This window comes from Patiria miniata, unplaced genomic scaffold, assembly GCF_015706575.1.
Source record: "Patiria miniata isolate m_02_andy unplaced genomic scaffold, ASM1570657v1 HiC_scaffold_20, whole genome shotgun sequence".
Classification (NCBI taxonomy): Eukaryota; Metazoa; Echinodermata; class Asteroidea; order Valvatida; family Asterinidae; genus Patiria; species Patiria miniata.
The window spans coordinates 40,857,103-40,884,961 of record NW_024037059.1 but is presented as its reverse complement, the minus strand read 5'-3'; the positions used below and the strand labels follow the sequence as shown (position 1 = coordinate 40,884,961).

The 27,859-nt window shown below is 40.7% G+C and overlaps 3 protein-coding genes across 9 annotated transcripts in view; 2 read left to right on the top strand and 1 right to left on the bottom strand.

Annotated features, from left to right (window-relative positions):
• Positions 1-4,153: 4,153 nt before the first annotated feature.
• On the top strand, positions 4,154-9,210 carry LOC119729218 (monocarboxylate transporter 13-like). The gene is made up of 6 exons (XM_038201789.1): positions 4,154-4,430; positions 5,546-5,842; positions 6,116-6,537; positions 7,182-7,407; positions 7,804-7,950; positions 8,535-9,210. Exons 1-6 carry the CDS (start codon positions 4,163-4,165, stop codon positions 8,696-8,698), a joined length of 1,524 nt encoding a protein of 507 aa, XP_038057717.1. The 5' UTR covers positions 4,154-4,162; the 3' UTR covers positions 8,699-9,210.
• Positions 9,211-9,306: 96 nt separating this feature from the next.
• On the top strand, positions 9,307-12,991 carry LOC119728127 (monocarboxylate transporter 9-like). The gene is made up of 5 exons (XM_038200202.1): positions 9,307-10,664; positions 10,833-11,129; positions 11,387-11,808; positions 12,098-12,323; positions 12,717-12,991. Exons 1-5 carry the CDS (start codon positions 10,511-10,513, stop codon positions 12,989-12,991), a joined length of 1,374 nt encoding a protein of 457 aa, XP_038056130.1. The 5' UTR covers positions 9,307-10,510.
• Positions 12,992-13,795: 804 nt separating this feature from the next.
• Positions 13,796-27,859, bottom strand: part of LOC119729217 (tubulointerstitial nephritis antigen-like) — a 31,894-nt gene continuing 17,830 nt past the window's right edge. For all 7 annotated transcript variants that reach the window (XM_038201784.1, XM_038201782.1, XM_038201788.1 and 4 more), the window contains exons 3-11: positions 21,371-21,790; positions 20,940-21,006; positions 20,492-20,596; positions 18,787-19,022; positions 18,267-18,417; positions 17,907-18,075; positions 17,521-17,566; positions 17,192-17,352; positions 13,796-17,081 (exon numbers count right to left, since the gene is read on the bottom strand). In XM_038201784.1, coding sequence (XP_038057712.1) covers positions 16,929-17,081; positions 17,192-17,352; positions 17,521-17,566; positions 17,907-18,075; positions 18,267-18,417; positions 18,787-19,022; positions 20,492-20,596; positions 20,940-21,006; positions 21,371-21,650 — 1,368 coding nt within the window. In that variant the 5' untranslated portion in view covers positions 21,651-21,790 and the 3' untranslated portion in view covers positions 13,796-16,928. The remainder of the gene's footprint in view (positions 17,082-17,191; positions 17,353-17,520; positions 17,567-17,906; positions 18,076-18,266; positions 18,418-18,786; positions 19,023-20,491; positions 20,597-20,939; positions 21,007-21,370; positions 21,791-27,859) is intronic.

Below are 27,859 nucleotides of genomic sequence, written 5' to 3'. Positions count from 1 at the left end.
TATGCCGACCGATGGTGACGGCCATTGCCTGCCACACTGTCTGCTCAACCACGGGATCAAGAACCTGACGACCGGAGTTACCGGATGTGCCTGGGCATGCTGGGAAGAGCCTCGATGCCACTCCTTCAATTTCTGGCAGAAGAAGGAAGAAAACGCGGGAATCTGCCAGCTCAACAGCGCAACTCGCCTGCAGGCCGCTGCAGAAGATTACAAGTACGTGGAGGACTGCTACTTCTACGAAATGTAACAGTTAAAAACAAAAGATGCACCACGCACTCGAAAAACGTACTTGATTTTGTCTTATTTTCTTGTGAATCTTGTTTGGTGTTTGCCTTATTCGTGATGTAAATAAATTAACTTTGAACTCTAAATGCACACTAACATCGCTAGCTGCATAGCTGATGGAGTTCCGAGGACACTATCGTTTCGAGTTTAAGAACAGAAGAACAACAGTGATATTTGACAGCTCAATTTAAGTATCAATGGCGTCATCAATTATTCTTCGTAGATAATGAATGGACCTCAACTTCTTATTTTGAAATATTACGCGCAAGTAATGAGTTTAATTAAGTCTTGTTATCGTTATTTAAAATTGAGATTCGTTTTGTAGAAAAACTAATGAGTATAGATTCAGTAAGCACATTCAGCACCTAATAAAAAAAATAATTGCACAAAATATGTCGCTTGTGAGATGCGCGTCTCTCATCGCTCATACTGCCTGCAAGCTGATGCTGACGGGCGCTTCACACCCCAGTGTCTGCTCAACCATGAGATCAAGAACCTGACGGCTGCGGGAGTCATTGGGTGTGGTCAGGCGTGCTGGGCGGAGCTTCGATGCCACTCCTTCAATCTCTGGCAGGAGGGTGATGACAAGAAAGTCTGTCAGCTCAACAACGCGACCAGCATCAAGGCTGACGACATTGATCTGAAATACCTGAGGAACTGCAACTTCTTCGACCTGTAAACTTTCGAAAGTGAAATTTATTCTCAAATCAGAAGAATTCACAGTAATTTTAAGAACTTCACCAATCGCTGGGAGAAGGTTGGCAACAAAGTTTGCTAAAAAGCAAAAATACCCACCACACCCCCCCCCAAAAAACCTTTATATCGTATATGTTGATATTATAATCTCTCCAATTGGAGATTCGTTTGTTTTTTTAATGAGATGGTTTCAAATTTGGCACCTAATAAAACCTTATCGCACCCAACTCTCAATGAGAACAGTCTACTCTGCAATAGTGGATCCTTAAACCATCCATAAGCGTCGTGGGAGGGGGTGGGGAAGGCAAGGGGAGTTGTGCTTCCTTCAGCCCCCCCCCCGCAAAAGCCAAAAATAAATAAATAAAATGTTAAAAGTAACAAAAAAAACTACGGAATTTAAAAATAAAAAAGATTAAGACATCAGGGGGATTTACGTAAGAATATAATCAGCACCTCACAACCGCTATACTAGAAGTATTACACCCCCCCTCCCGCTTGTATATTACGAACATAAAGATATTGAGTGTTGTTCACTTTGAAGAGCGCCCCCAATAATCAGATGGTTTTAAAAATGCAAATAAAGAGGTAAACACATCAAAAGTAACATGTAAACACCTTGGCCTTGTCTCTGCCTTTGGGTTTCTGTCAGCTCTGACGTGCTCCTGAAATTTCATCAATTTATAACTAATTTATAACAGGCGGCGTGCACATATATTTTGTTGACTGCAAGTTGCTAAGAAACGACGGTTTGTTGTACCCGATGGAAATTGGTCTGGTACTTAAATTTTACGAAACGTTAAATTTTAAACACAGCGACCGTGAATAATATCTCCCTGTTGAGACTTCATTAGACCAAGGTCTTATCACAGAATGACGCGCCCTCTATAGCGGAAAATTCACAATCATTACCATACTGCGCTCGGCAGAAAATCAGCGCCAGCCTAGTTTGTGTTTATTAACGTGGCCACTATTTCAGATCAAAATACATAATTTGTTACGGCTTACCGCGAAAATGTTCAAACAAATTGGTGACGGTGTAACGTTGTCGACTGATGCAATACTCTGAAATCATCAGTGTGATTAAATAGCGCCACCATACGACAAGGTTGTGCCAACCAAAGCGGTTGTAATATTACAGTCTTAATATACTAATTATTTTTAAAAAAGTTTCTAGATGATCACAATCAAAGTTGTTCCTTTGAATGAAGAAATGAACACTTGTATGAAATGTTCGGTTTTAGTTGAGGTCCATTGTATATGCGATGAATACACCGAAAAACACATGCCGGCCATAGTTTAACTTGAACTATCAAAGTACTAAATGTTGTGTTCAATTTCTTATACTCAAGGTAACATTGTCTGCGGAACTCAAGCTAGCTAAAAATGCAGCTGCCGATGTTAGTGTTCAATGTTCAGTGTTAATGAAACATCAATGATGACAAATGAACACTAAAATTACAAATACCAAGAAAATCTGAAATTAGTTCACGCGTTCGAGCTGCAGTTCAAAGTGCTACAGTTCGTAGAAGTAGCAGTCCTCCACGTACTTGTAATCTTCGGCAGCGGCCTGCAGGCGAGTTGCGTTGTTGAGCTGACAGATTCCCGCGTTTTCTTCCTTCTTCTGCCAGAAATTGAAGGAGTGGCATCGAGGCTCTTCCCAGCATGCCCAGGCACATCCGGTAACTCCGGTCGTCAGGTTCTTGATCCCGTGGTCGAGCAGACAGTGAGGCGGGCAATGGCCGTCACCATCGGTCGGCATGCAGAAGGAGACACGAGAGGCGCGCATCTCACAAGCGGCGTATTTCAACTCACCGCACATTGTATCGCTCCACTTACCGTTGAACTTCTGAGCCATTCGGACACACAGTTCGTTAACATTATCCGGTCCACTAAATGCCCAGTTTTTATAGACAAGATCCCCGGAAATACCGAGGCACGAAAGCGAGCCGTTGTTGTAATCATCTTTGCATCCAAACCACAATTCAAAATCAGTCTTTTCAACGGCTCCATAATCAGCCATCCTCACTTTCATTTCCTGCCAGATAAAGTCCTCTTCTCCCTTCGAGTTAGGAACAAACAGGCTGCTCCCGGGCCGATCACAAACCTCCTTAGCTTGCCACCAATCCATCTTGTCAGGCAGCAAGATGTAACAGGCGTCTTGCCAGGCCAACCAGCCGGCTGGACATGTACAGACGGCTAGCAGAATCTGAAATCCCGCACTCGCCAACAGCGTAAAAAGCTTGACAAAAGTGAAACTAGCGGTAAAAGTTGCCATCTTGACAAAGTGTCTCCAACAGTTGATTTCAATGATGAGGTAGGGTATTTCGAGCTTACGGTATCAGACTTATCAGACTTCCAACTCTACTGATTGATATCTGACGAATGCAAAAGTACAAGCACCTGCAATATGGCCATGTGCAGGGACGTAGCTCCTTTGCAAAATGCCTCTTAGCGACGGTGTACCATATGCGCCATTAACACAGCCAAACACTATTCTTAATTAATGAAGGACATACCTTTTACCAGAACGATTTACCACCAGTGCACTTAGTGTAGATAAATATTCATTTATAATTTATAGATATCAATTTTTTAGTATAAAATGTAAGAAGTAAAGTAAAAGTGGTTGAAATAAGATCACGTGACTTGAGATTACCTTTGAAAGTTTTGATTCGGGGGAAGGTCGATTCAAGACCGTGACCTATAGTAAGTTATTCCCTCCCCCGCTTCCCAAAACAAATATATAAATAAATACATAGATAAATAAAAAAGGATGAATTTTCATTCTTTTATCGTATTTTATGAAGTTTCTACTTTTCCATCAAAAGCACTTCACCCTTTCTCTATGATTTATGGCTCTGTGATTTTGCTTGAGGTAAAGATCGAGTATAGTCCCATATCCGTTCGTTAAAAATAATCTTGGTTGAATAAAAATACCTCCGAAATGGATTCAGAGTACAGGTTCTTTTCTCCCCGCTGGCATCATGCATGAAAATACAGATCGTTTAATTTTTTTCTTCCTCGGTCTACTGAGGGCATTGTGCTACGAGCTTGAGGCCTTGACCAAAATTGAAAGGACAATTCAGTTGTGTTTGACCATAGCAAGTAGTTCACCGTGATTTTTTTGTATGGTTTTTGTGTGACTATACAACTTATAGAGACCAACAGCTAGCTGTATAAAATGGGGACCATGAATGGTGCTGTGCTCATGGAAAAGGTGTTCAATAAATCTGAACTTAGAGCCGGCTTTTACACGACCACGAAGAGACCACTGACGACTTACGCGAAAGCAGCAATGGCCATCCTACAAACCTGTCTCCGACGGTGGCATTGGGTGATCACGCTGGCAACATTCGCGCTGTTTTTCCTCGTTCTTGGACCAGTGTTCAATTTCAGCATATTGTATGTGAGTCTTCAGGACGAGTTCGAGTCCACTGCGGCAATAACAGGTACAAATCCAATTTTGTTTTCTTCAAATATCCAAGCAATGCAGAGAAACTTAAAAAACAACTGTAAATTGCATTCTTACTTATACTTATTTCAGAACGTACGTCTTGTTCTGCCGTCTTGTTCTGCCGATAAAATACTGCACAGAACCTAAAAAAGCCCGTTTAAAATTCCATGTGGGTACAATAATATTAATATCTTGTGTTGGTCTTTGTATTCACTACTCGAACAAATGTTCGTGGAATTGTAAGGACCCTCCATTTTATATTATTCGCCACTTGGTGAAAACACAAACTCCGGAGGGCAACGGATTTGCCACCTATGCAAATAGCGTAATTAATTAATTAAACATAAGCCTTAAAACTTTGCAGAAATGTTAAGAACACAGAGTTAAGTCAAAATAGCACCCAAAAACCCGACTACGTGAAAACGCCGACGATATGGTACAAGCCCCCTATTGATTTTCGGAGGCTAACTGTCCGAAAAAAAAAAAACAGTCTCGTTTTTAGCACGCCTCCCTGCGAAAATTTCTGGATCCACCCCTGCTAGCCCCCCCCCCCCAATATAGACTCTTGAACCGCGCCTGCATTTGATTGTCACGCTACCTGCCCTCCGACCCACACAATGCCATATTCAGTTTGAGCTTCCAACCGTCTGTGACAAAATGCGATGTCATAATGGATGGTGGATTTGTGTCGTTTTCACGAAAGAAAAAAAACAGAAGCCTGTAAGCTTAATGCATTTTAAATTCTTTTTATGCTGGTTGTCCGGCGACCAACGCAATTGTATTGCCTTGAATTGATATTGCTAAGCGTATGTGACGATTGCGATGACTATGGAATACTAATATTGGTTTTCATAACAAAAATATAGGAGAAAATGGCTAAATTAGTAAAGACTTATCGATCAGGTGCTTGTTAGTAATGTTTCGCCCTATTTCTATTAAAATTAATAAGTTGAATCATTGTCTCCCATCACTTACTTTAGAATTCGTAATGCGGTGGCCTTTAAATACGATATTGAAGCAAATGCGTCGGGGGTCTTACGCTTATAGGTCTACTTTAATTAGTCAAATCCTTTAGATACATTTTGTGTACAACGTTATTGTCATTAACAGGTTGGTTGGGGTCTTTATCGGCCGCCTTATACCGACTATTCAGTCCCGTGACCGTTCTGCTCGAGCAGAGGCTAAGCAAGAGGGCAGTCACGTTGATTGGGCTCGTGCTGTACTGCGCAGGACTTTTGATGACGTCATTCGTACCGGCGCTGGGCTACGCGTACATAACGTACGGAGTCCTATCGGGTGTTGGCGCCAATCTCACGCTTCATTCATCGCTTGAACTGTTGCTGGAATGGTTTGCGAAGGGCAACTTTGCCCGTGCGAGTGCAATCGCTTTGTTGGGATCCACCTCAGGTACTGACATTAATTTTGTTTAAATATTTTGAGAAATCCGCGTGTGTGCAATCAAATTTGACTTTTGAAACTTCGATTTAAAAATCAAATAGATGATAAAAACAATTGATAATGGTGAAGATGCGACTCTTGTTTTTGTTTTTGGGAAAATGATCAAATAAAACCGGGTGTGGATTTTCAAATAGCACAAATCATGGGGAGAAGGTACATATTTTTTTTATATGTGAATTCACTTTTATAAGTGAATTTCATTGGGTTTCTCCCAACGTGCAGGTATGCTCGCCTTCAGCCCATTACTGACAATACTCATAACTAACCATGGGTGGCGCAATGCACTGAGAGTTCTCAGCGGAGGGATATTCGTGGTGGGCGTCGCCGACGGATTGCTTCTGACCGATCCCCCGACTACAGAAGACATCCCCCTGTTGCAAAATAGATACGAGGACACAGAACAGAATGAGCACGAAATGAAAAATATCCTGGAATGGGGACGGGCCGATGAGAGTTGTGAAAAGGAGAACGAGGAAAAGGAAAGGACTGAGAAAGATGACGCCATCGTGTCAAACCGTGAGGGTTACAATACCAAGCACGATTGGTGTGAGGTGTGGCGAATGATGCGAAGTCTAGAGTTATGGTTGTGGTCTGTTGCCAATTTCCTCACGTTCTTGGGATGGACGTTCTTCAACATCAATTTTGTTAGTAGAATATTTACAGCCATTTAAAAAAGAAGGTCCGTTTTCTGCATTCCTCAAAAGAAATCACACATACTACCGATGTCACGTCTACAATATTTGTGCAATACCAATCCTTACTAATCCATAAATTTTTAAGAGAAGGGCACTTGGCAAAATGAATTACTTATAGAAAACACCGATACGAGATAATTTTAAATACAAGATATATATGGCATATCATATAGCTTGGTTTTTACTCATAGAGATATATTAAATTACCACAACATATAATAATGAAGATTAAAAACCCCGAAAAAGCCGACACTGAATCGACGCGGAACGCACAATATCCGAGACAAACAAAACTTAGCGTACACAAATTCCACAGGGATATCTAAGGGGCGTGGCTAACTCGCAAACGATCCAGGAAGCCCCGCCCACTACGCACTGGACAAATTAACACGTGCTCCTGATCCTCTCCAATGCCATACTGCATTTTCCTGCCGCGCGCATCATACGCGCGTGCACGCATGTCGGACTTTTGTGCACGCACATCGGACATAAATCACGGCTGTGATTGGTCAGAACACCATGGGCGGTGCTTACTGGATCGGTCCAAGCATTTGGATTTAACACCATGCATTGCCATGCCCCTTCTCTTGCAGGCCAGCTACATGGCCGGACGAGGTCTTCAAAGCGACCAGATCTCCTACGTCATTATGGCCTTAGCCGGAGGAGAACTTGTCGGGAAAATGCTCATTGCGTTGATAGGAGACCATCTGCCATTCCAGTATCTGTATGTCGTAGTCTCCACGTGTTTTCTTGCAGCCGTTCCTCTGGGATTGATGACCATTGCCAAGACGTTTACTGTGATGATGTCAATTGCAATAGGTGAATACTTAGTTTTGAATTTCCATTATATCTTTTGTTTGTAGTAAATACCTGTCTCGAAGAAAAAGGATTGTATTCGGCAATGTTTATCCACTCACATCATCGAACATGACTTCCCAATGAAAATGTTAAAAACACTTGCGAGGACCATTTTGGACAAATTTTCCTACCGAGGACCCTTGTGTAATATTTTTCTTGTTGCTAATTCGGATAACATTTTTCCCAATTGAATATTTAAATCACCACCGAGGACCATTTCGGACAAAAGTTACCGAGGACATGTGGTTTATTCTTATTGCTATCTAAGGTCCACGGTCTTCCTACACGCAACCACTGATATCAAAACAAACCATGAAGGGTTCTATATTAAAGCCTAAACCACAATATCTCTTTCAGCATCAGGTTTTCTGCGAGCGGGAACATATGGAGTATTGTTTGCCGCAAGCGCTGAACTGTTCTTAGAGATGTATGGAACCAGTACCGTCATGGTTCTAACTTTGGTTCCAACAGGGTTCGGGGTCCTAATCAGTGCTCCTTTATCAGGTACATACTATAATATTAGGAGTTGTGAAACCTCGTTCTCGTCTGTGGCTTCGGCTCCATCCCAAGCTGCAGAATTATTCGAGCAAGCTGCAATATCCAAATAAAATAGATATAAGCTTAACAGGATTTGTTGTCCATCAACAGGACATGGAGCCATATCGAGCTTAATTCCCCGGCGAAGTCAGGGGCCTAAAACCTCCTTAAGACAATTCGGAAACGAGATGCCGATTGACGTTTTGATAACTCTTAAATGTATTCAGTCTGACCTGACTAGGCTTAGGCTCAAGACGCAAAATTGTAATAACAATGACTATTTATGCTTGGTACTTTTATTTCACTGTTTTAAGCCTTCCTTGTTTTGAAACCAGTTGTTTCTTAATTATTATGTGGACTTGGTCTCGAGGCTATATGCCTGAGCCTGAGACTGGATTTAAGACCACGTGTTACGGAATCTGACGCGGATTAACAGGGCTCGGGACTAGGATGAGCTCGACTTCAACCCCGACAAGAACCACTGATTGTTCCTCTCGCTCTGTGTTAGTAACACGTCCATTCGTATTTTTGTTCTCCTGCTTTGTTGCCAGGCTCACTGTTTGACGCCACTGGGAGCTATTTCGCCAGTCTTCTCGTCATCGCCGCCATCTTTGTTAGCGCTTCGGCGACATTTCTGTTCATTCTAGTACGGAGGAAGATTCTTGCACGTGGTTCATGTTGCTCATCAGTATCACGTGATGAGCAACATGAGTAATAATATTCGAAGTGTTTAATGCGATCAGGTGACAATCTAAGCTGAACATTAGTGTGCCAGAAAATTACATTCAAAGGATAGGAAGCGATGTCACTGCACACAATTTTTTTTCCCCCAAATATTTTATTCAATCTTTCACAATACGTCGTCATATAAGTATCTCTGCTTAAAGCTTATTTAACTTCACGTTGAGATGGATAGAAATAAAGCGAGCTAGCCTTTACAAGAAAAACTGAGAGAATTATTTATTATTAAACATGCATTGAAGGAAGCAGATGATTTATGTGGAACATTGATGCTACTCGTCGAAATCCTCAAGGCTTTCCTAATGAAAATCATTCTGTCGTTAGATCCCGAACTGTTTCTGGGAAATTGCTCTTAGATTTGTCCTTGATATATTTCACAGTTTTATGTAAAAATCCAAACACTCTTTCGTTTGGTATACGGAGCACTTTAGACGGTGACATTAGTACGCTGATAGTCACATATTGGCTTGAGATTATTTTTAAGAACAAGATCAAGAGTAAGTTTACACAGGAAGGTTAGCTCCACCAATAACTCTCAAGATGTTCGCTCTGTTATATAGTTTATCGTTTTGAATAAAGGCCGAGATAAACTGACGTATTTAACAGAAAAAAGTAATTTCTCCGTATTTTTTAGGACTCGGGGTGCATATTGATTGGGACAGTGTTAAAGCGAAAGTATAGCAAAAGAAGAGCGATTCTTTTTTACAAGCCGGTTTCCTTCAAAGGTTAAATACAACATTAGATTTGCTATTATTTTCAGAAATAGATGGATTTGGATGCCATCGTGACAAAGTGTCTCCAACAGTTGTTTTCAATGATGAGTCAGGGTATTTCGAGCTTAGGGTATCAGACTTCCAACTCTACTGAATGATATCTGACGAATGCAAAAGTACAAGCACCTGCATGGCCATGTGCAGGGACGTAGCTTCTTTGCAAAATACCTCTTAGCAACGGTTTACCATATGCGCCATTAACACAGCCAAACACTATTCTTAATTAATGAAGGACATACCTTTTACCAGAACGATTTTACCACCAGTGCACTTAGTGTAGATGAATATTCATTTATAATTTATAGATATCAATTATTTAGTATAAAATGTAAGAAGTAAAGTAAAAGTGGTTGAAATAAGATCACGTGACTTGAGATTACCATTGAAAGTTTTGATTCGGGGGAAGGTTGAATCGAGACTGTGACCTAGTTATTCCAACCCCACTTCCCAAAACAAATATATAAATAAATACATAGATAAATAAAAAAGGATGAATTTTCATTCTTTTATCGTATTTTATGAAGTTTCTACTTTTCCATCAAAAGCACTTCACCCTTTCTCTATGATTTATGGCTCTGTGATTTTGCTTGAGGTAAAGATCGAGTATAGTCCCATATCCGTTCGTTAAAAATAATCTTGGTTGAATAAAAATACCTCCGAAATGGATTCAGAGTACAGGTTCTTTTCTCCCCGCTGGCATCATGCATGAAAATACAGATCGTTTAATTTTTTTCTTCCTCGGTCTACTGAGGGCATTGTGCTACGAGCTTGTGGCCTTGACCAAAATTGAAAGGACAATTCAGTTGTGTTTGAGCATAGCAAGTATAGTTCACAGTGATTTTTTTGTATGGTTTACATGTGACTATACAACTTATAGAGACCAACAGCTTGCTGTATAAAATGGGGACCATGAATGGCGCTGTGCTCATGGAAAGGTGTTTAATAAATCTGAACTTAGAGCCGGCTTTTACACGACCACGAAGAGACCACTGACGACTTACGCGAAAGCAGCAATGGCCATCCTACAAACCTGTCTCCGACGGTGGCATTGGGTGATCACGCTGGCAACATTCGCGCTGTATTTCCTCGTTCTTGGACCAATGTTCAATTTCAGCATATTGTATTTGAGTCTTCAGGACGAGTTCGAGTCCACTGCGGCAATAACAGGTACAAATTCAATTTTGTTTTCTTCAAATATCCAAGCAATGCAGAGAAACTTGAAAACACTGTAAGTTACATGCGTCAAATGCATCGGGGGTCGTACGCTTATAGGTATACTTTAATTAGTCAAATCCTTTAGATACATTTTGTGTACAACGTTATTGTCATTAACAGGTTGGTTGGGATCTTTATCGGCCGCCTTAGCCCGACTATTCAGTCCCGTGACCGTTCTGCTCGAGCAGAGGCTAAGCAAGAGGGCAGTCACGTTGATCGGACTCGTGCTGTTCTGCACAGGACTTTTGATGACGTCATTCGTACCGGCGCTGGGCTACGCGTACATAACGTACGGAGTCCTATCGGGTGTTGGCGCCAATCTCACGCTTCATTCATCGCTTGAACTGTTGCTGGAATGGTTTGCGAAGGGCAACTTTGCCCGTGCGAGTGCAATCGCTTTGTTGGGATCCACCTCAGGTACTGACATTAATTTTGTTTAAATATTTTGAGAAATCCGCGTGTGTGCAATCAAATTTGACTTTTGAAACTTCGATTTAAAAATCAAATAGATGATAAAAACAATTGATAATGGTGAAGATGCGACTCTTGTTTTTGTTTTTGGGAAAATGATCAAATAAAACCGGGTGTGGATTTTCAAATATCACAAATCATGGGGAGAAGGTACCTATTCTTTTTAAGAAAGTGAATTTCATTGGGTTTCTCCCAACGTGCAGGTATGCTCGCCTTCAGCCCATTACTGACAATACTCATAACTAACTATGGGTGGCGCAATGCACTGAGAGTTCTCAGCGGAGGGATATTCGTGGTGGGCGTCGCCGACGGATTGCTTCTGACCGATCCCCCGACCACAGAGGACACCCCCCTGTTGCAAAATAGATACGAGGACACAGAACAGAATGAGCACGAAATGAAAAACATCCTGGAATGGGGACGGGCCGATGAGAGTTGTGAAAAGGAGAACGAGGAAAAGAAAAGGACTGAGCAAGATGACGCCATTGTGTCAAACCGCGAGTCTTACAATACCAAGCACGATTGGTGTGAAGTGCGGCGAATGATGCGAAGTCTGGAGTTATGGTTGTGGTCTGTTGCCAATTTCCTCACGTTCTTGGGATGGACATTTTTCGACATCAATTTTGTAAGTATAATATTTACAGCCATTTTAAAAAAAGGTCCGTTTTCTGCATTCCTCAAAAGAAATCACACATACTACCGATGTCTACCAAATTTATGCAATACCAATCCTCGCTACCCATTCAGTTTTAAGGGAAGGACACTTGGCAAAAAGAATTTCTTACAGAAAACACCAATACGAGATCATTATTAATACAAGATATAGGGCCTATCATATAGCTTTGTTTTACCACAACAAGCCGAACATTTTTATTAAGCATTTGGATTTAACCCATTTGCACGTTCTCTTGTAGGCCAGTTACATGGCCGGACGAGATCTCCATAGCAACCAGATCTCCTACGTCATTATGGCCTTTGCCGGTGGAGAACTTGTCGGGAAAATGCTCATTGCGTTGATAGGAGACCATCTGCCATTCCAGTATCTGTATGTCGTAGTCTCCACGTGTCTTCTTGCAGCCGTTCCTCTGGTATTGATGACCATTGCCAAGACGTTTACTGCGATGATGTCAATTGCAATAGGTGAATGTTTAGTTTTCATTATATCTTTTGTTTGTAGTAAATACCCGACTTGAAGAAAAAGTATTGTATTCGGCAATGTTTATGTATCCACTCACATCATCGAACATGACTTCCCAATGAAAATGTTAAAAACACTTGCGAGGACCATTTTGGACAAAACTTCCTACCGAGGACCTTTGTGTAATATTTTTCTTGTTGCTAATTCGGATAACATTTTTCCCAATTGAATATTTAAATCACCAGCGAGGACCATTTCGGACAAAAGTTACCGAGGACATGTGGTTTATTCTTATTGCTATCTAAGGTCCACGGTCTTCCTACACCCAACCACTGATATCAAAACAAACCATGAAGGGTTTTATATTAAAGCCTGAACCACAATATCTCTTTCAGCATCTGGTTTTCTGCGAGCGGGAGCGTATGGAGTATTGTATGCCGCAGGCGCTGAACTGTTCTTAGAGATGTACGGAACCAGTACCGTCATGGTTCTTACTCTGGTTCCACCAGGGTTCGGGGTCCTAATCAGTGCTCCTTTATCAGGTACACACTATAATATTAGGAGTTGTGAAACCTCGTTCTCGTTTGTGGCTTCGGCTCCATCCCAAGCTGCAGAAGTATTTGAGAAAGCCTCTGCAGAATTATTTGAGCAAGCTGCAATATCCAAATAAAATGATATTAGCTAAACTTAGGCATCACAGGTTTTGATGTCCATCAAGCAGGACAGGGAGCCATATCGAGCTTAATTCCCCGGCGAAGTCAGGGGCCTAAAACCTCCTTAAGACAATTCGGGAACGAGATGCCGATGGACGTTTTGATAACTCTTAAATGTATTCAGTCTGACATGACTAGGCTTAGGCTCAAGATGCAAAATTGTAATAACAAGGACTATTTATGCTTGGTACTTTTATTTCACTGTATTAAACCTTCCTTGTTTCGAAACCAGTTATTTCTTAATTATAATGTGAACTTGGTCTCCAGTCTATGCCCGAGTCTGAGACTGGATTAATGCCCACGTGTTAGGGAATCTGACGCAGATTAACAGGGCTCGGTTTTTGACCGGAGTTCGTACTCGAAATCCAACTCTGACTGAAGGCCCGGGACTAGGATGAGCTCGACCCCAACCCCGACAAGAACCACTGATTGTTCCTCTCGCTCTGTGTTAGTTACACGTATATTCGTATTTTTGTTCTCCTGCTTTGTTGCCAGGCTCACTGTTTGACGCCACTGGGAGCTATTTCGCCAGTCTTCTCGTCACCGCCGCCATCTTTGTTAGCGCTTCGGCGACATTTCTGTTCATTCTAGTACGGAGGAAGATTCTTGCACGTGGTTCATGTTGCTCATCAGTATCACGTGATGAGCAACATGAGTAATAATATTCGAAGTGTTTAATGCGATCAGGTGACAATCTAAGCTGAACATTAGTGTGCCAGAAAATTACATTCAAAGGATAGGAAGCGATGTCACTACACACGAATTTTTCCCCCAAAATATTTTATTCAATCTTTCACAATAAGTCGTCATATAAGTATCTCTGCTTAAAGCTGATTTAACTTCACGTTGAGATGGATAGAAATAAAGCGAGCTAGCCTTTAAAAGAAAAACTGAGATAATTATTTATTATTAAACATGCATTGAAGGAAGAAGATGATTTATGTGGAACATTGATGATACCCGTCGAAATCCTCAAGGCTTTCCTACCGAAAATCATTCTGTTGTTAGATCCCGAACTGTTTCTGGAAAATTGCTCTTAGATTCCTGTATGTCCTTGATATATTTCACAGTTTTATGTAAAAATTCAAACACTCTTTCGTTTGGTATACGGAGCACTTTAAAGACGGTGACATTAGTACGCTGATAGTCACATACTGGCTTGAGATTATTTTTAAGAACAAGATCAAGAGTAAGTTTACACAGAAAGGTTAGCTCCACCAATAACTCTCAAGATGTTCGCTCTGTTATATAGTTTATCGTTTTGAATAAAGGCCGGGATAAACTGACGTATTTAACAGAAAAAAGTAATTTCTCCGTATTTTTTAGGACTCGGTTTGCATATTGATTGGCACAGTGTTAAAGCGAAAGTATAGCAAAAGAAGAGCGATTCTTTTTTACAAGCCGGTTTCCTTCAAAGGTTATATACAACATTAGATTTGCTATTATTTTCAGAAATAGATGGATTTGGGTGTCAGTTTTTTTTAGCAAATATTGTTACACTGACCTGTTTAAAGTGTTATGTTCGTATAGATAATGGGAAAGACCAAGAAATGATATGCTGTTCTTGTAGTCTGGTTCCCTACCAGCTGGCTTGCACCCGTTAACGGATGTGGACTAACTAATTTTGGTAAATTGGGGGCATTATTTGAAAAAAAACCAAGCCGTCAGTTTTTGCCAACGAAGGTCGGCCGAACATCGTTGGAAATCGATACGAAAATTCCACTTTTCTCGGAAAAGACAGCACACCAGGTGCCATGATTTTACAGGATGCGTGAAACTGTTATTGACTTACAGTCAAGTAAGGTATTTCACAATATTTTTGTTGGTGTTTGCAAATGTTGTATATTACCTTTATGCAATGAAAGTGGTGAGTCATTTTCTAGATCTGAAAAACTAAAAATATAACTCAATTTGCAGCCTGTGGCCATAAAAGATACAACATTGCTACCATTAGAAAACTATCGCATATTTTACGATTGAAAATCATGCTTAATCGGTTACACAACAAGTTTTAAACAATCCTGAAAAGCGATACAAAAAATATACACTGAAAAAAATTATTCTGTCTAATCGAAATGTAAAATCTATAATGAATTTTTGCAAATACATTTTGCATTGATAACAAATGTGACAAATACACAGCGTTGTGTGTGTGACGACTGATTTTACTAATTTGCTTTATAGAAACTTGCAATTAAGTAAAAGGCCAATCTACGGTTTTGAAATCGAACTTTCATATCTTCAAACCCAGAATTAGCTCGGAGATGACGATCAAAGGAAAAGATCCTCAAATGAATTAAAACAATTTCTCAATATGTAATGACAAATTTGTAAAAAAGAAACCTTTAATGTTTCCGATCGAAACACTCCATTGCGCATGCGTATCAAACGACACTATATCAGACCCGTTAATTCTTTCTATCTTGCATTATAACGGGCGTCATGTTGTGTAACTTGTGCGGCAGAATATATAGTTTGGAAGTACAAAAGACACATTATAATACAACCGAAGCTTACCTACATGCTGCAAATGGTTTATAAGAATGCTGAAAGATCTAGTCCTTAATGCTAGATACATGGTGATGAACATTAATGTTTTTGTAATGTTATCCAGTTGAATGGCTGAATTTTCATCATCATTTCGAGTCAATTTTCGTTCTTGACTGGTGACAATCACGAAAAAAACGAAAGTATACACCGATCCTTATTTTGGTTAAGGAAAATACCTGAACGGCTGATAACATGAACCAATTCATGACGTCACACGACGATGCATGTCCACAACGTCAGTTACCCAAAATGACCAACCATTGTGCATACCGCCCTCTATGTGGGCAAGCAGGTTAGTAATGAAAATACTGCAGCATAAGTGCTAAATATTTAATGGCTTGCGTTGTAAAAAAAAAATCACATTCAGCCATTATACCCTGTCATAATATAAAACTTTACAGTATAATCTAAAAGAAAGAACTATATATTACATTTTTGTATTTTGTCTTTAAATAAAAGAGCGAACTCGAAGCACCAATAAACAAAGTCTCAATTTGTTAGTTTTGATTTCATGCAAGTGTGCATGCGCTAAAGTTTGTAAATTGTGATCGTGCGCGTGCGCAGGATACACGAATACATTATTCATCACATGACTAACACATGACACACTATAAGCAGGAGCATATAGTTCGGACTTTGAGTAAATCTTCAGATATTAAGACATGAAATAGTTTCAGCGTCAGCGTATAGATTTGGATGGAGGAATTTCAAACTAAGGGTCATTTCACTGCATATCCTTACATTAGGTCACAGAGCATGCGCAGTTCTCCACAAAGGATGCCATCATGTGTGAACAACGGTCCAATGAGCATCGCGTAAACATTTGGCAACTAGCCAAAGTTTGGCACTGTTCCGCCTGTTCGTTCACGAATATAATGAATCATGTTGGCTATGTTGCCTCATGTCCTCGGCTCAGAAACTGCACCACCATTGTTTTTACACTAGCTTACACAGTACGGTAATCGGTTTGCCGACGGTTTTGCCGACATTTTGTACAAGAGGTTAATCTTGTTTCAACATTAACTTCGTCGTCGCTTTTGGAGACCACTGTTCTACGCAGAAATTTAAACATGGGGCCAAAGTTTATCGTTCGATAATCCATTTCATTGTGTCACAAAATATTTTACTTACATCTCTGCCATTTGCATTTCATTACCTTCCCGATATGGCGTGCTCGAACTGTCTTTGTGCCAAGTTTGTCCAAGGACAGAACGCGCGTGACCGTACAAATGAGGAAGGAATCGGAGGTAGGGTACTTAAAAATAAGTATATTATGCGTGCGCGTATTGTGTTGGAAGACAATCTCTGTATGAGGGTAAACTGGGCACGCGACTGAGGCTAGAATCAGACTGGCAAGTTGTTACCGTTGATCATGTCAGGGTCGACTTTCCCCCAGACACCGACCACGAAAGACTCAATCTGACACTCGTTCTTGCCTCGTAGGATTCGGAAGTAGCCGTCTTCTCCCCAGCCTTTACCCCACGAATTGGCGGCAATCTATGGGCAAAAACAGAGACGAATTGTTTATCATCAAAACAATCTAATTCCCTAACTTACGCCAGCTAAATCAAATGCGAACTTTCAAATAACTGTTGGGAAATACCTACCCAGTATTTGATAGGTTTGCCGGACGTTTTATCGACTCCCCAGCCCACAAGCTTGACAGAGTGCCAACCAGCCGCTTTCTGCTCGTCCTTCTCCGCCATCTTGGAATGCTTATAGACGCCACTTCTGTACATGAAGAAATCCTCCTGGACGTGGAGGACGGCTGAGGCAAAATGTCGAGAAGTAAAAAAGCTGCCTGTTAGTGCAAGAAGTCTTCTTAGAACAACCGGCTGAGGCATATGTGCTTCTAATTAAAGATTGGTATAATATGAAAAAGTTGTTACACTTTGATTTTTGAAAGAAATAGTTAAAAAATGGAATAAAAAGTTACCTTGAACAGGACCATTCATCAGTATTTCTGCCTTTATTTCTTCTTCCTGTGTTATAAGGTTGAAAAATTCCACAAAAAGTTGGCGTACTTATAACAAAAAACCCTCTGTTATCTTTTTGTACATCATTCCAACAACAATATTGTCCCTCAAGCTACCAATAATGTCATTTGCTCTGATTGACCAATCAATTAGGAGTAGTTTGGAATGTCATAGCTGAGAAGCCCGCTGATTGGTCAGACTATCAAGGTAACAGAACTATCTTTTAGTCTGGTTCCTACACCTCTCTTCAAAGTGTATACTTAATGGTAAGGGAACCAGTCTATATTGATTTCTGTATAGGTATCACTTTACTTGGCATTCTGGTTTGTTTATGTACGTGACTTACATCCTCAGAAATTCTGTACGGCGGGGTCGAGAAATATCTATCACTAGTCTGGCGTTCCTTTGGGCAATAGTTGGCGGCCTGCTCGCCACGGATATAGCAAGAACCTTTATCCATCTTCATATCTGAGGACATTCCACTCTTGTACGGGTAACAGTCAGTGGTAACTATGCTGTGTTGGAGGGGAAACAAGAATATTATTGCGTCAGTTTTCAGCCAAAAATGAGTTGAAATGAAACGCGACTATTAAAGTGTATGAGATTTTGTTCTGCTATAAAAAAGTATGGTAACCGTTTTCTTTTTAAGGCTCTCCATCTCTCGCCCTTTCCTGATTTACATCCCCCTTTCTGGATTTGGACTCACCCTTTCTTGCGCAGATACCACCACGCACGGTCAAGATGGCCGCCATGACAACCCTGCTGCCGTCTGATGTTACACGACAGTAGGTGTTGGGGTGACAGGGCCATGGCTATCGTACCGTTTGATTGGATGGCAAGACGATCAGACGCGACAGCTGATTGGTTGGGAAAAAAAGCAAAAAAATTGTAATAATCACATTATTTCAATTTTTGAAACTTAAATACATATGAGAATCTCGCCCATAAATACACCCACTGTATAAAATCTGTTACCCTGTAGGTGTGACGTCACTGCCCTCCTGAGGCGTGATGACGTTAGCAATTGACATCAATGAGTCATCAATGGAGGGGTACCCAGTCTTGACATTCCTCCGTTAGAAATCTCTGATTTATCAATTCAAACCGCCATGATATTTACAGCAAGAGCAGGATTTGTACAGACAATGACCATTTGCATTGTGGTGCCCTCTAAAATTTCAAAGATGGCGGTATCCGCGAAACGGCCCATCACAGCTCATACTTACAGGCGGTAGAGAGGGCCCAGGAGCTGGCACAATCTCCCTGGTTGAGCACCTCGTCTCGTAGATTGGGCCACTTATCCCGGGCATCGAACTCCTCAGGGATGTCCAAGGATGCAGCATCCATCCGAATCTCGTTCATGGCTTCCACCACGGCCGTGGGTTTCATGGTTCCCAGCCGGAACTGGAAGCCCTCCTCTAGGGTCATGCCCCAGAACTCGGAGTAGTTAGCTGCCATCCAGCTATTACAAAGAAAATTTGCGGATGTTGTTGTTTCTGTCTCACTGTTCTCAGTGTTGAAGTTTTTTTTTTTTTGGGGGGGGGACGACATGGGTGGCACGTCCCCTTTTCAGAGGCACAAAATGAGCTCTTGAAAAGGACATTTAGTGCCCCTACAAGAAAATGAGGCCCCCTACCCCAGTGCTCCCTCTCCTGCAAATTATACCAATTTAACTTAAGATGAAAGGGCCTGATATTTTAACCACCAGATTTTAACCACCAGTTCATTAGAACTGCGTGACCCATAAACAATATTCATGAATGAACTCAGCAAAGCATACTTTTTAAGTGTTCTTCACAAAGTAAAGTTTCCTTTTTACTTTTCAAAAGTTTATGTACATTACATTATCCTCATCATATTTCTTGACGTGTTATGTACACATCACACACAAATCAAACAATGTCAAGTCCGTGCATTCATTTTTATCGACATCAAATGTTTCGAAACATTTCAACATTCCTCAAAAAGCCTTTCAATCATTTTCAAGTCATATTCAGCCCTTGTCATGTTTATGTACTTCCATACCTCAGTGTAGCTTCACATTATGTCACCTCAACATGATCGGTATACGATAGGTAATGCGGGACAGGATAAAAGTCAAAAGTTCAAAGGTTTAATAATCTGGAGCAGTGTTTATTTCGACTTTTTATGAACTTGAAACTTATTTACGAGCTATCGCAGGTTGCGATTTGCACGCAAACGTAAGGCCTCAACGGGAAAAATCGGTCGGTTTTGAAAATCTCACCAGTACAAAGTACTATTTTCAGTGACAACAAAAACAGATTTTCTTCAAAATAATCACTAAATATTTCAATAATTAAAATATCGTGTTTGTCTCCAACTGCTCGAAGTGTTTATTCTGAGGAAAAGGACCTTCTCTGAAGCATTCGTTGTCAACCATTGTTGGCTTTTCTCATTTCCTTTCCAATTTCTTGTGGTCAGTTTTTGGTGACTTTCGTCTTGAAAATGCTCATGATTTAGATCTGAAGGTATTTTTAAACATCAAGTCATATTTAGTCAACACAGCATCGTGGGACGTTTGCTGTTTAAATTTGGGAGGTTGTTTTGAAACTTGAATTTGGTTTCACGAAGGCAGGGGGGCTCGAAACCGATACTTAGCGATAGGAAAACAAGTATTGTTTGCAATGTATTTATTTGATTCCCTGTAGATTAGTTCGAAAGCCAAATAACAAAAGGAGAATGTTTATAGATTGTGTTTCAAAAACAGAGGGAATGGGGAAATCCGAACATTTTGGTTGTGTGATGTGAAACAATTTCAAACAAGCAATGCAAAGTGTAGGAAAGGTTTTCTGTTCTGGGCTGATGTCAATTTAGGGGTATAAACGAGCTCACAAAAATGGAAGACGAAAAAGCAGAAAAAAACAGACAAACTTTGATAAAAAGTTCAAAGAATCAGGAAGGATAACTGACCCAATTTCATTCACGTTGACTCTCTCCGCCACCTCCGGCTGAACAAGACAAACCTTCGATTCGCACTGGAATCCGTAAAACCCGTACAACAATTTCTTGCAATGGCTGCATCAGGGAAAAAGGGAAAATGTCTTCGAGTCACATAATTATTATTCAAAACGACTGTTGTTCGATCTGTAGTGTTTGACACTGCATTTTTGTTCTATTTTGCGACACTTTTAAGAGGTTCTATAGAGCCTTTTGATTTCTTTGCAGCGATGGAGAATATTTTCAGCGATAAGATGGAAAATAGTTTCTGAGGAGTCCATTGTTGACGGATGCAACTCATGGATGATTGACATGGATGTAACATGAACAGCCGTTCAAGGAGATGAAAATCATCGTTTGAAAAAAATGAGGCAAGAGGAGACAATAGCTGCATTTGTTTAATAATTGTTCACTAACTCACCAACGATTGCAGTTAATTTTTATGGATTTGCCTTCCTCGATGTCTTGACCGTCATGACAACAGGTTCCTGGGTTGAAAGAGACAAACAAAAAGAGCACACAACTATAATTAAGACAAAGGAACGTGAGAGGGAAATAGTTTACCAGGTTGCTATTGGTCCAACATTTTTAAATCTTCCTTTTTATTGGTCAATTTTCGCTCAAGGTTAATCCAACCTTTCCGTGTATTTTTGGGGCAGTATATCGCGGCAGTAGTGACTTTAACAGCTCTTAAAAATAAGGAAATCATATTCCAAATGTATATTTTTTTTCGAGGAAATTGTCCCAAATTCCGGCTCACGACTTCGGGGGGGGGGGGGGGGGGGGTTCCATCCGCAATAGGTGATGAAAACTAGACAATAAACTAGAAGCATTTTCCTGGTATCTGTTTACCTCTTACGATGGGGACAGGCGGCTCGATCCCCAGACAGAAGCCCCAGAAGTCCGGGCAGCAATCGGTCTGGGTCCGGTTGCAGAACTGGTCACAGTAACACCTGGTGTTGGGCACGAGGGCCGGGTAAGGCATGTGGCAGTCGTCATCTCTGCCCAAGCAACACTCTCTCTCCTCGCAGTAACGGGCAGTAGAGGGTGCTATACATAGCGACAGGATGATGACGAGGACTGGGAGGAGGAGGATGGTTGCCTGGCAACAAGGTGAGCTCAGGTTCTTCATCTTTGTGTATTTTAGAGTCTGGGGAGGTAAGGGTATAAGCAGTTCGATACGCTCTTCAGTCTTTTTGGGACTACGTGCTCCTGTGACTGAACCGTTATCAAGAAGTTGCAACTTCACATTGATGTTTTAAGAATCTTCATCTGCAAAACAAAATAACAAAGATCAATAAAACTTGTGTTCAAATCAATGATTTACAGGAAAGAAACTGAACAAGAATATAAGTAGAATATAAATTGATGTGGAAACTATTCAACTTTGAGCTCAAATGTTTTTTTTCGACTAAGCATGATTAAGAAATCATTCTCAATTACAAATCAGCCCATTGTATAATTACGTCAAAATACGGCCATGGGCGTCACCAGAATTTTTTTCAAGCATATTTGCCCCAGAAATCCTTGTACTTTCTCTAGCATTTTCTCAATTTATCATTTTTTTTCAGGGTGGGCGTAGGGACATTTACCCACCCCAACCCCATTGACACCCCTGCAGACGCCCATTTTGTTAAATGTGTATGAAATTAATAGCAAATATGACTTCACATCTCTTTATTTGTCTTTCCAGCGTGGGGGGGGGGGGGGGGGGGGCAAGCGCCCCTCCTCCCCCCCCATTCTCAAATGGGCACTGCAGTAATCTGCTAGAACGTCCCAAGGGGGAAATAAAAAGTAACTGACTATAACGACAAAACTCACAACAAAGTTGAAACATTAAACAAAAGAGACACATACATGAACAAGTGCGAAGTGATGACAAAAAATTGATTGATTGAAGTGTGCGGTAGTTGGCAGTTGGTTTTGATATTGACGAACTCACAAAAGTCCAAACTCTTGAAAGTGTTCCAAATGTTACAATTAAACGGAACATATTTCCCTGCTCTGTCAAACCTCTTCGATTGTTTCGAGCCTCGAGGGGGACAAAAGTGCAACTTCTCACACGGATTCGAGAATTCAATTGGAAATAAATCTGCCGGAAAATTATACTCAAAGTGCACTCACAAGTGATTCATATCAATACTATTTTTTTTTTTATAGGCAAGGTGGTTTCGAAACCTCGTAAGTGTATCATTTTGGCTCTTCTAATACCACCAGCCTACATTTTAACTTTCAGTTTTTGGTGTAGTATTCTGAAACTAACCGCCGACAACTCCCAGAGGCGTGCACGATTTAGATCTGAATCATTCAGCGCATGCGCATCAACTTTGAGCCAATAGCAAATCGACCACACTTCAGATCTAACCATGGAATCATGTGCACTAACGATTTCTACAAAAAGGCGAATTTAAGCAAGATAAAAAATCTGAATAATACATTACATGGACTGCCAAGTAATTTTTTGCCACTGTTCATTTCCAGGGCTATCCTCAAATTATGAACCACCTCTTTTCGATGATTTTTTATTTTCTTGCAATCCCATCGTTCGAGAACAGCTGCCATTAACATGTGGCGTTTTTCCTTGGCAAAGTCGATTTCTTAGACGGGAAACAAGTTTGGATGAGAGGTCACTTGTGTTCACATACTGCAGTCTGAGAGGAGGGGATATAACTCAGTAATCTTTTCACTTTACGTTCCCTGCTCGAGAGCCAGGGCACATCTTATTTACTTGACATCAACGCCTACGCCATTAAGTACTGTAGGCTGCTCATGAATTCCACCTGACAACGAAATGCTTCCCCGATCCCAGATCGAGACAGGTATTTTAAGTATTCGACTAAGGTTATCAAAATGTCCTCCATACCTTTTATTGTTTAAATATATTTATTAATAAACCTTAAATGTTGTACCTCTCAATCTGTCTACTGTAGTCGGTGTCACAAGCTCTCCTTCACGAGTTTTCTCCAATTTACGGAAAAATGCGTCAGTTTTGTGATGATATTCCACCGTGCTGCAGTGACCGTGTTGCGAAACACGCATGCTCGCACCTGCGTGATTTCCCAATGTTTCGAAAAAGGGTAATCTTGGCCTGGTGGTAAATCACATCCATGACAAGGAGTGCCAACTATTTACTCTTTGGCCCTCCACTCCACCGTTCATCACGGTCGACTTGTCCCCTTAATGTAGTCATTGTCACGCATTGGGCTCATAATGCGGACGGAATCCAAACAATGTCTTATAACTCGACTTGTCGATCTTTGATTGGCAGGTGTCAAAATTGGCATTCTTTGCTGTCGTTGCTGAAAGCAATATCCAGCAGAGGTCGAAAACTTTATCAACTTAATTTTCTCTCTCTCTCTCTTATCGGCTTTAAATTTTACTACCTCAAGAATTCAAGATAGCTATGTCATAGTTAAATGTGTGACCCGTCTCAAGAGGCATTTTGTTTATTTCGTGATAAAATTGAAATCAAAACTTGTAATCTTTTCTGCTTATCAAAACTGATATTATTAACTAAATAACTGCCTTCAAATACACAGAATGACATTTTATGAGGATCACATGTACTCTTCGTTTACAAACGGCAGAAAGATAACTTTTTGGGATGTAGCTCTGTTCTATTTCTCACAGAAAGCCGAATTGGCGGATTCGCTTCTTGATTACACACACATGATGGAATTAGCCTGTCAGACAGACCACCTGCCCGGGGGTGTTGCATCCCTTTGTGTCGGAAGAAGCTTCATCTTTACACACCAATGTCTGGTATTTCAGGTTACCTCGATACCTGTCCTTGGGAACAATGGGGGAAATTTTGTTTGACAACATTCAGAGAAAGAGGGAGACTATTTTGACTGGAACTTTGAGATTTATCTCCACAAGAATGTCTTCAAACAATACAGGATTTGAGCAAGATAAGGGGGACGTCTCAAGAAGTCATCTATGATAAGTTTTGTTCAATCACAAAACCTTGATGGCTCTGCAATTTGGAATGCAAGCAAAGTACAAAACAGAGCCCCCTCTTTTTGGGGGGTTTGTGAAAATTGACTATCCAGAGATAAACCGGTCCGTCAGATTTATTGAACAAAATAATCCCGTTATGATGATTGACATTAGGGATAATCTGGTGCGAAGAATGAAATATTTGTTGCAGTGGGGAGGACTTAAGTATCTGAGAAAACAAACACACCAATGACTGACGCGTATTCTGCAATCCTTGATGTTTTCTAAGCTGCCCGTTTCCGGTTGTCAACTGGCATTTCTTTTGTATTTTGCTGCATGTAATACAACTTAGAGGCCTTCAGATTCGGTGAATTGCACATGCAACGAAGGAAGGAAAACGGGGCTTTCTCGAACCGAAGAATATGGTTTTTGTCACCTAACTAAAAGCACATTTTGCCTCTAACGATATTCTAGCGTCTTCAACTGGTAAATATTTACAGAGGCCTGGAATGCTTGCTTGCTCACACAAAACAAACCTGGAATCTATTTGAGCACAGCTTTTGGTGCACACTGGAAATAAGTCGCCTATTATATGCTTGAAGTAAACTTTGTTTTACAGTTTTTGAAATGTGTCAACCTAATGTTAAACGGATGTTGAAAATGCTTGGGAGCATTCGATTTTTCACAAAACTTTTTTGGTCAGTGTTCTTAAAAGAAAAGTGTGAGACACTTCAAGAAGTAGTCATGTGGTGATATTTCTATAGATTTGGCTCTCATGTCGCCAAGGGTAACAGAGTATCGGGCTAACACGGCCACTATCCCATCCCTTTTTAAAAGGACGATAGACGATACCATGGAGATTATTACGATACAGACTTCGTACTACGAACTTTGCGCCAAATACGCACTCGTCCTCGCGTATGTGCACGGAAAGTGTCCAGCACACGGAGCTGTATACCGTACATGTACATAGACGGAGTCTATATATCCCCCCCCTTCTCCCAAATGCCCTGGGCTGAACTTCTAGCCCCACTATAAAGCCAAAGCCAACACCACTATATGCACAAGGGTGTAGACGGGAGGATTTTCCGCTCCGTCCCTCCTGAAAGAATCGGGATTAGCTGCCGGGGAAGGCTAAGCCACGGTACGACAACATGAGCCGTAGCGTGTTTGTTGACTTTGCGAGGGGGAGGATTTGCGGCTTGCCTCGGGGAATGTTTGGAGGAACTTGTGGCCAGGTTCTCGGTGGGACCTCGGAATGTCGAAACTTGCTATTTTACAACGTGATGTTCAGCAAGGTTTCGCATGAATATATCCAAGATGTGGTGCAACAAAAGTATTTTGCATTAATTGAATACTGACGCGATGGGTAGAGGACAATCCTATGATAGCACCATCCTAACAAACGCAATGTGGGATTCACTAATACAATTAATTGATGAGGGAGTTGATCTCATAAAACAAGTACTGTTTAATTTTGCCAACTTCGTTGGGGTTAATCCTACTATTATCATTTGTTGAATATAAAATCATTTTTACTTGTCTCCACTTGCAAATATGGTCAAGTGATGTTAGTGATTTTAACTTAGGTATGGGGGACACCAGATGACATCAAGTGCTGAGTTAGCACTTAGCTTAAAATTTGTATTCGCCGTCTTGAGTTTACTGAAATTACCAGAATATATCACCAAACACAACTTCAACGCCGTCCAGCATTTACTGCCAAAAGGTAAAGTTTCTTTGTCCAAACCATGTTTTGAAGATGCCAATATCAATCAATGGCACTATTTATCAAAGAGAGAATGCAAACGCGCCAGCTGCGACGAATTCAGATGTTTACAACACTTGCCTTACAAAAATGCTTCCATAATGAAAGGAATTCGGTAATTTCGGCACTTTCTCGGGTTAGATGAGTCCCATCTGAGAGTGTTGTCACGTTTTCCTGGGTGCTAGATAGCCCCTGGGCACGAGGTGACCCTAATACGTTGGGACAGCACCGATTGGGGGCTGTGACGACTGATGTTCTGGGATCGAGAGCGGACAGGTGAGGTCAACCGGGGTCAATGACAACAATAGGTGCGCCCTCCAGGGCAGAAAACACAAGACGCTACCAGGAAGGAGTTTTGGGTAAAAAAGGGATTCTTTTTCTTCAATACATTACACAAAAATAAATCCGATGTAAAATAAAATAAAATAAAATATTAATAATAATTTACTTAGAATTGTAGACTTATGTATATAAACTGTTTGAACTTCAATGTTTAAACTGAACTTGTGTATATAGCTTTATTTGTGAAATATGTCTGAAGTTCTTGTATTTGTAAGTATTAATGTTCATCATCTGTTTCACAAATGCTTTTTTTTCTTGTGCTTTTTACTTTGCTTAACACAATTTGTAATGTATGCAGGGCCCCATGAAAACCAGTTTTAAACTGTTTGGGCATACCCTGGGTAAGGATATGTACTGAACAAATAAATATAACTGTCATTCCATTATATTACTGCCAAATATGTTACAAGTTCAACCTTTCGAGGATTACAAGAAATTTATAATTTTCAAGTGACATCTATCTGATGTATTGAGCCATGCAGTATGTGCATGAAGTACAGGTGGGAGACATCCATACTTCAAACAAATGTTGCCTTATTTCAGTACCGACATAATTGGTACAAACATACTCCTTCCCTCACCTTTAAGATAACTTTCATTGATCGCTAGAATTGTGATTTTCCCCGACAGCTGGGTAATCTAACGGAGGTTTACTGACCTCGAGGGTACTTCCACTCGGAAAAAAAATGGAGCTGAAAATCATGTGAACTGTGAGAAAAATGTGCAGCTCAAACGGCGAAAAAAATGTTTGCATTAAAACATGAACGAGGAATTTTACATGCGTAGGAGGTTCGTTCCAACTTGAAATGCAAACAAACTTGTGTGGAATTTTTTGATGATAAAGCACAATGCCACTGCAATAGGTCGACAAAACACAGATGTTTCTGACGATGAAAACATGACATTTGACATGATCGAATTGTGATTTATTTTTTGACATTATGGAACCAGATTGTTCATACCTGGGGAACAGTCAGTATCTTTAATGGTAAGATTGCTTCAATGGCTGTGTAAGTGAAAAAAAAACCCAACAAATTAAAGCGTCAGATGTCTTAAAAGGAGAGGATGGGTCATGCTTTGGCAAGAGTACTTAATTTGGTAAGAGCCTTTCTGTTCGCGCTTCCGATTTTCGTCAAAGTTCTTGACACCAGGATCTTTAGCCAAGGGCGAGAAATATTTTTGAAGGTCACCTCAAAAATTTTCACCGGAAAATAATTTGAGAAGCCAGGAGGGGGTGCACAAGAATTAATTTGCTGGCATTTTATGAAAGCTGGTGCATACCAAAATAACCT

Coding starts and splice junctions, on each gene's coding strand:
- LOC119729218 (XM_038201789.1), top strand. CDS start 4,163: ATGGGGACCATGAATGGTGCTGTGCTCATGGAAAAGGTGTTCAATAAA. Junction 4,431..5,545: donor GTCCACTGCGGCAATAACAG/GTACAAATCCAA, acceptor TGTCATTAACAG/GTTGGTTGGGGTCTTTATCG. Junction 7,408..7,803: donor GATGATGTCAATTGCAATAG/GTGAATACTTAG, acceptor TATCTCTTTCAG/CATCAGGTTTTCTGCGAGCG.
- LOC119728127 (XM_038200202.1), top strand. CDS start 10,511: ATGGCCATCCTACAAACCTGTCTCCGACGGTGGCATTGGGTGATCACG. Junction 10,665..10,832: donor GTCCACTGCGGCAATAACAG/GTACAAATTCAA, acceptor TGTCATTAACAG/GTTGGTTGGGATCTTTATCG. Junction 12,324..12,716: donor GATGATGTCAATTGCAATAG/GTGAATGTTTAG, acceptor TATCTCTTTCAG/CATCTGGTTTTCTGCGAGCG.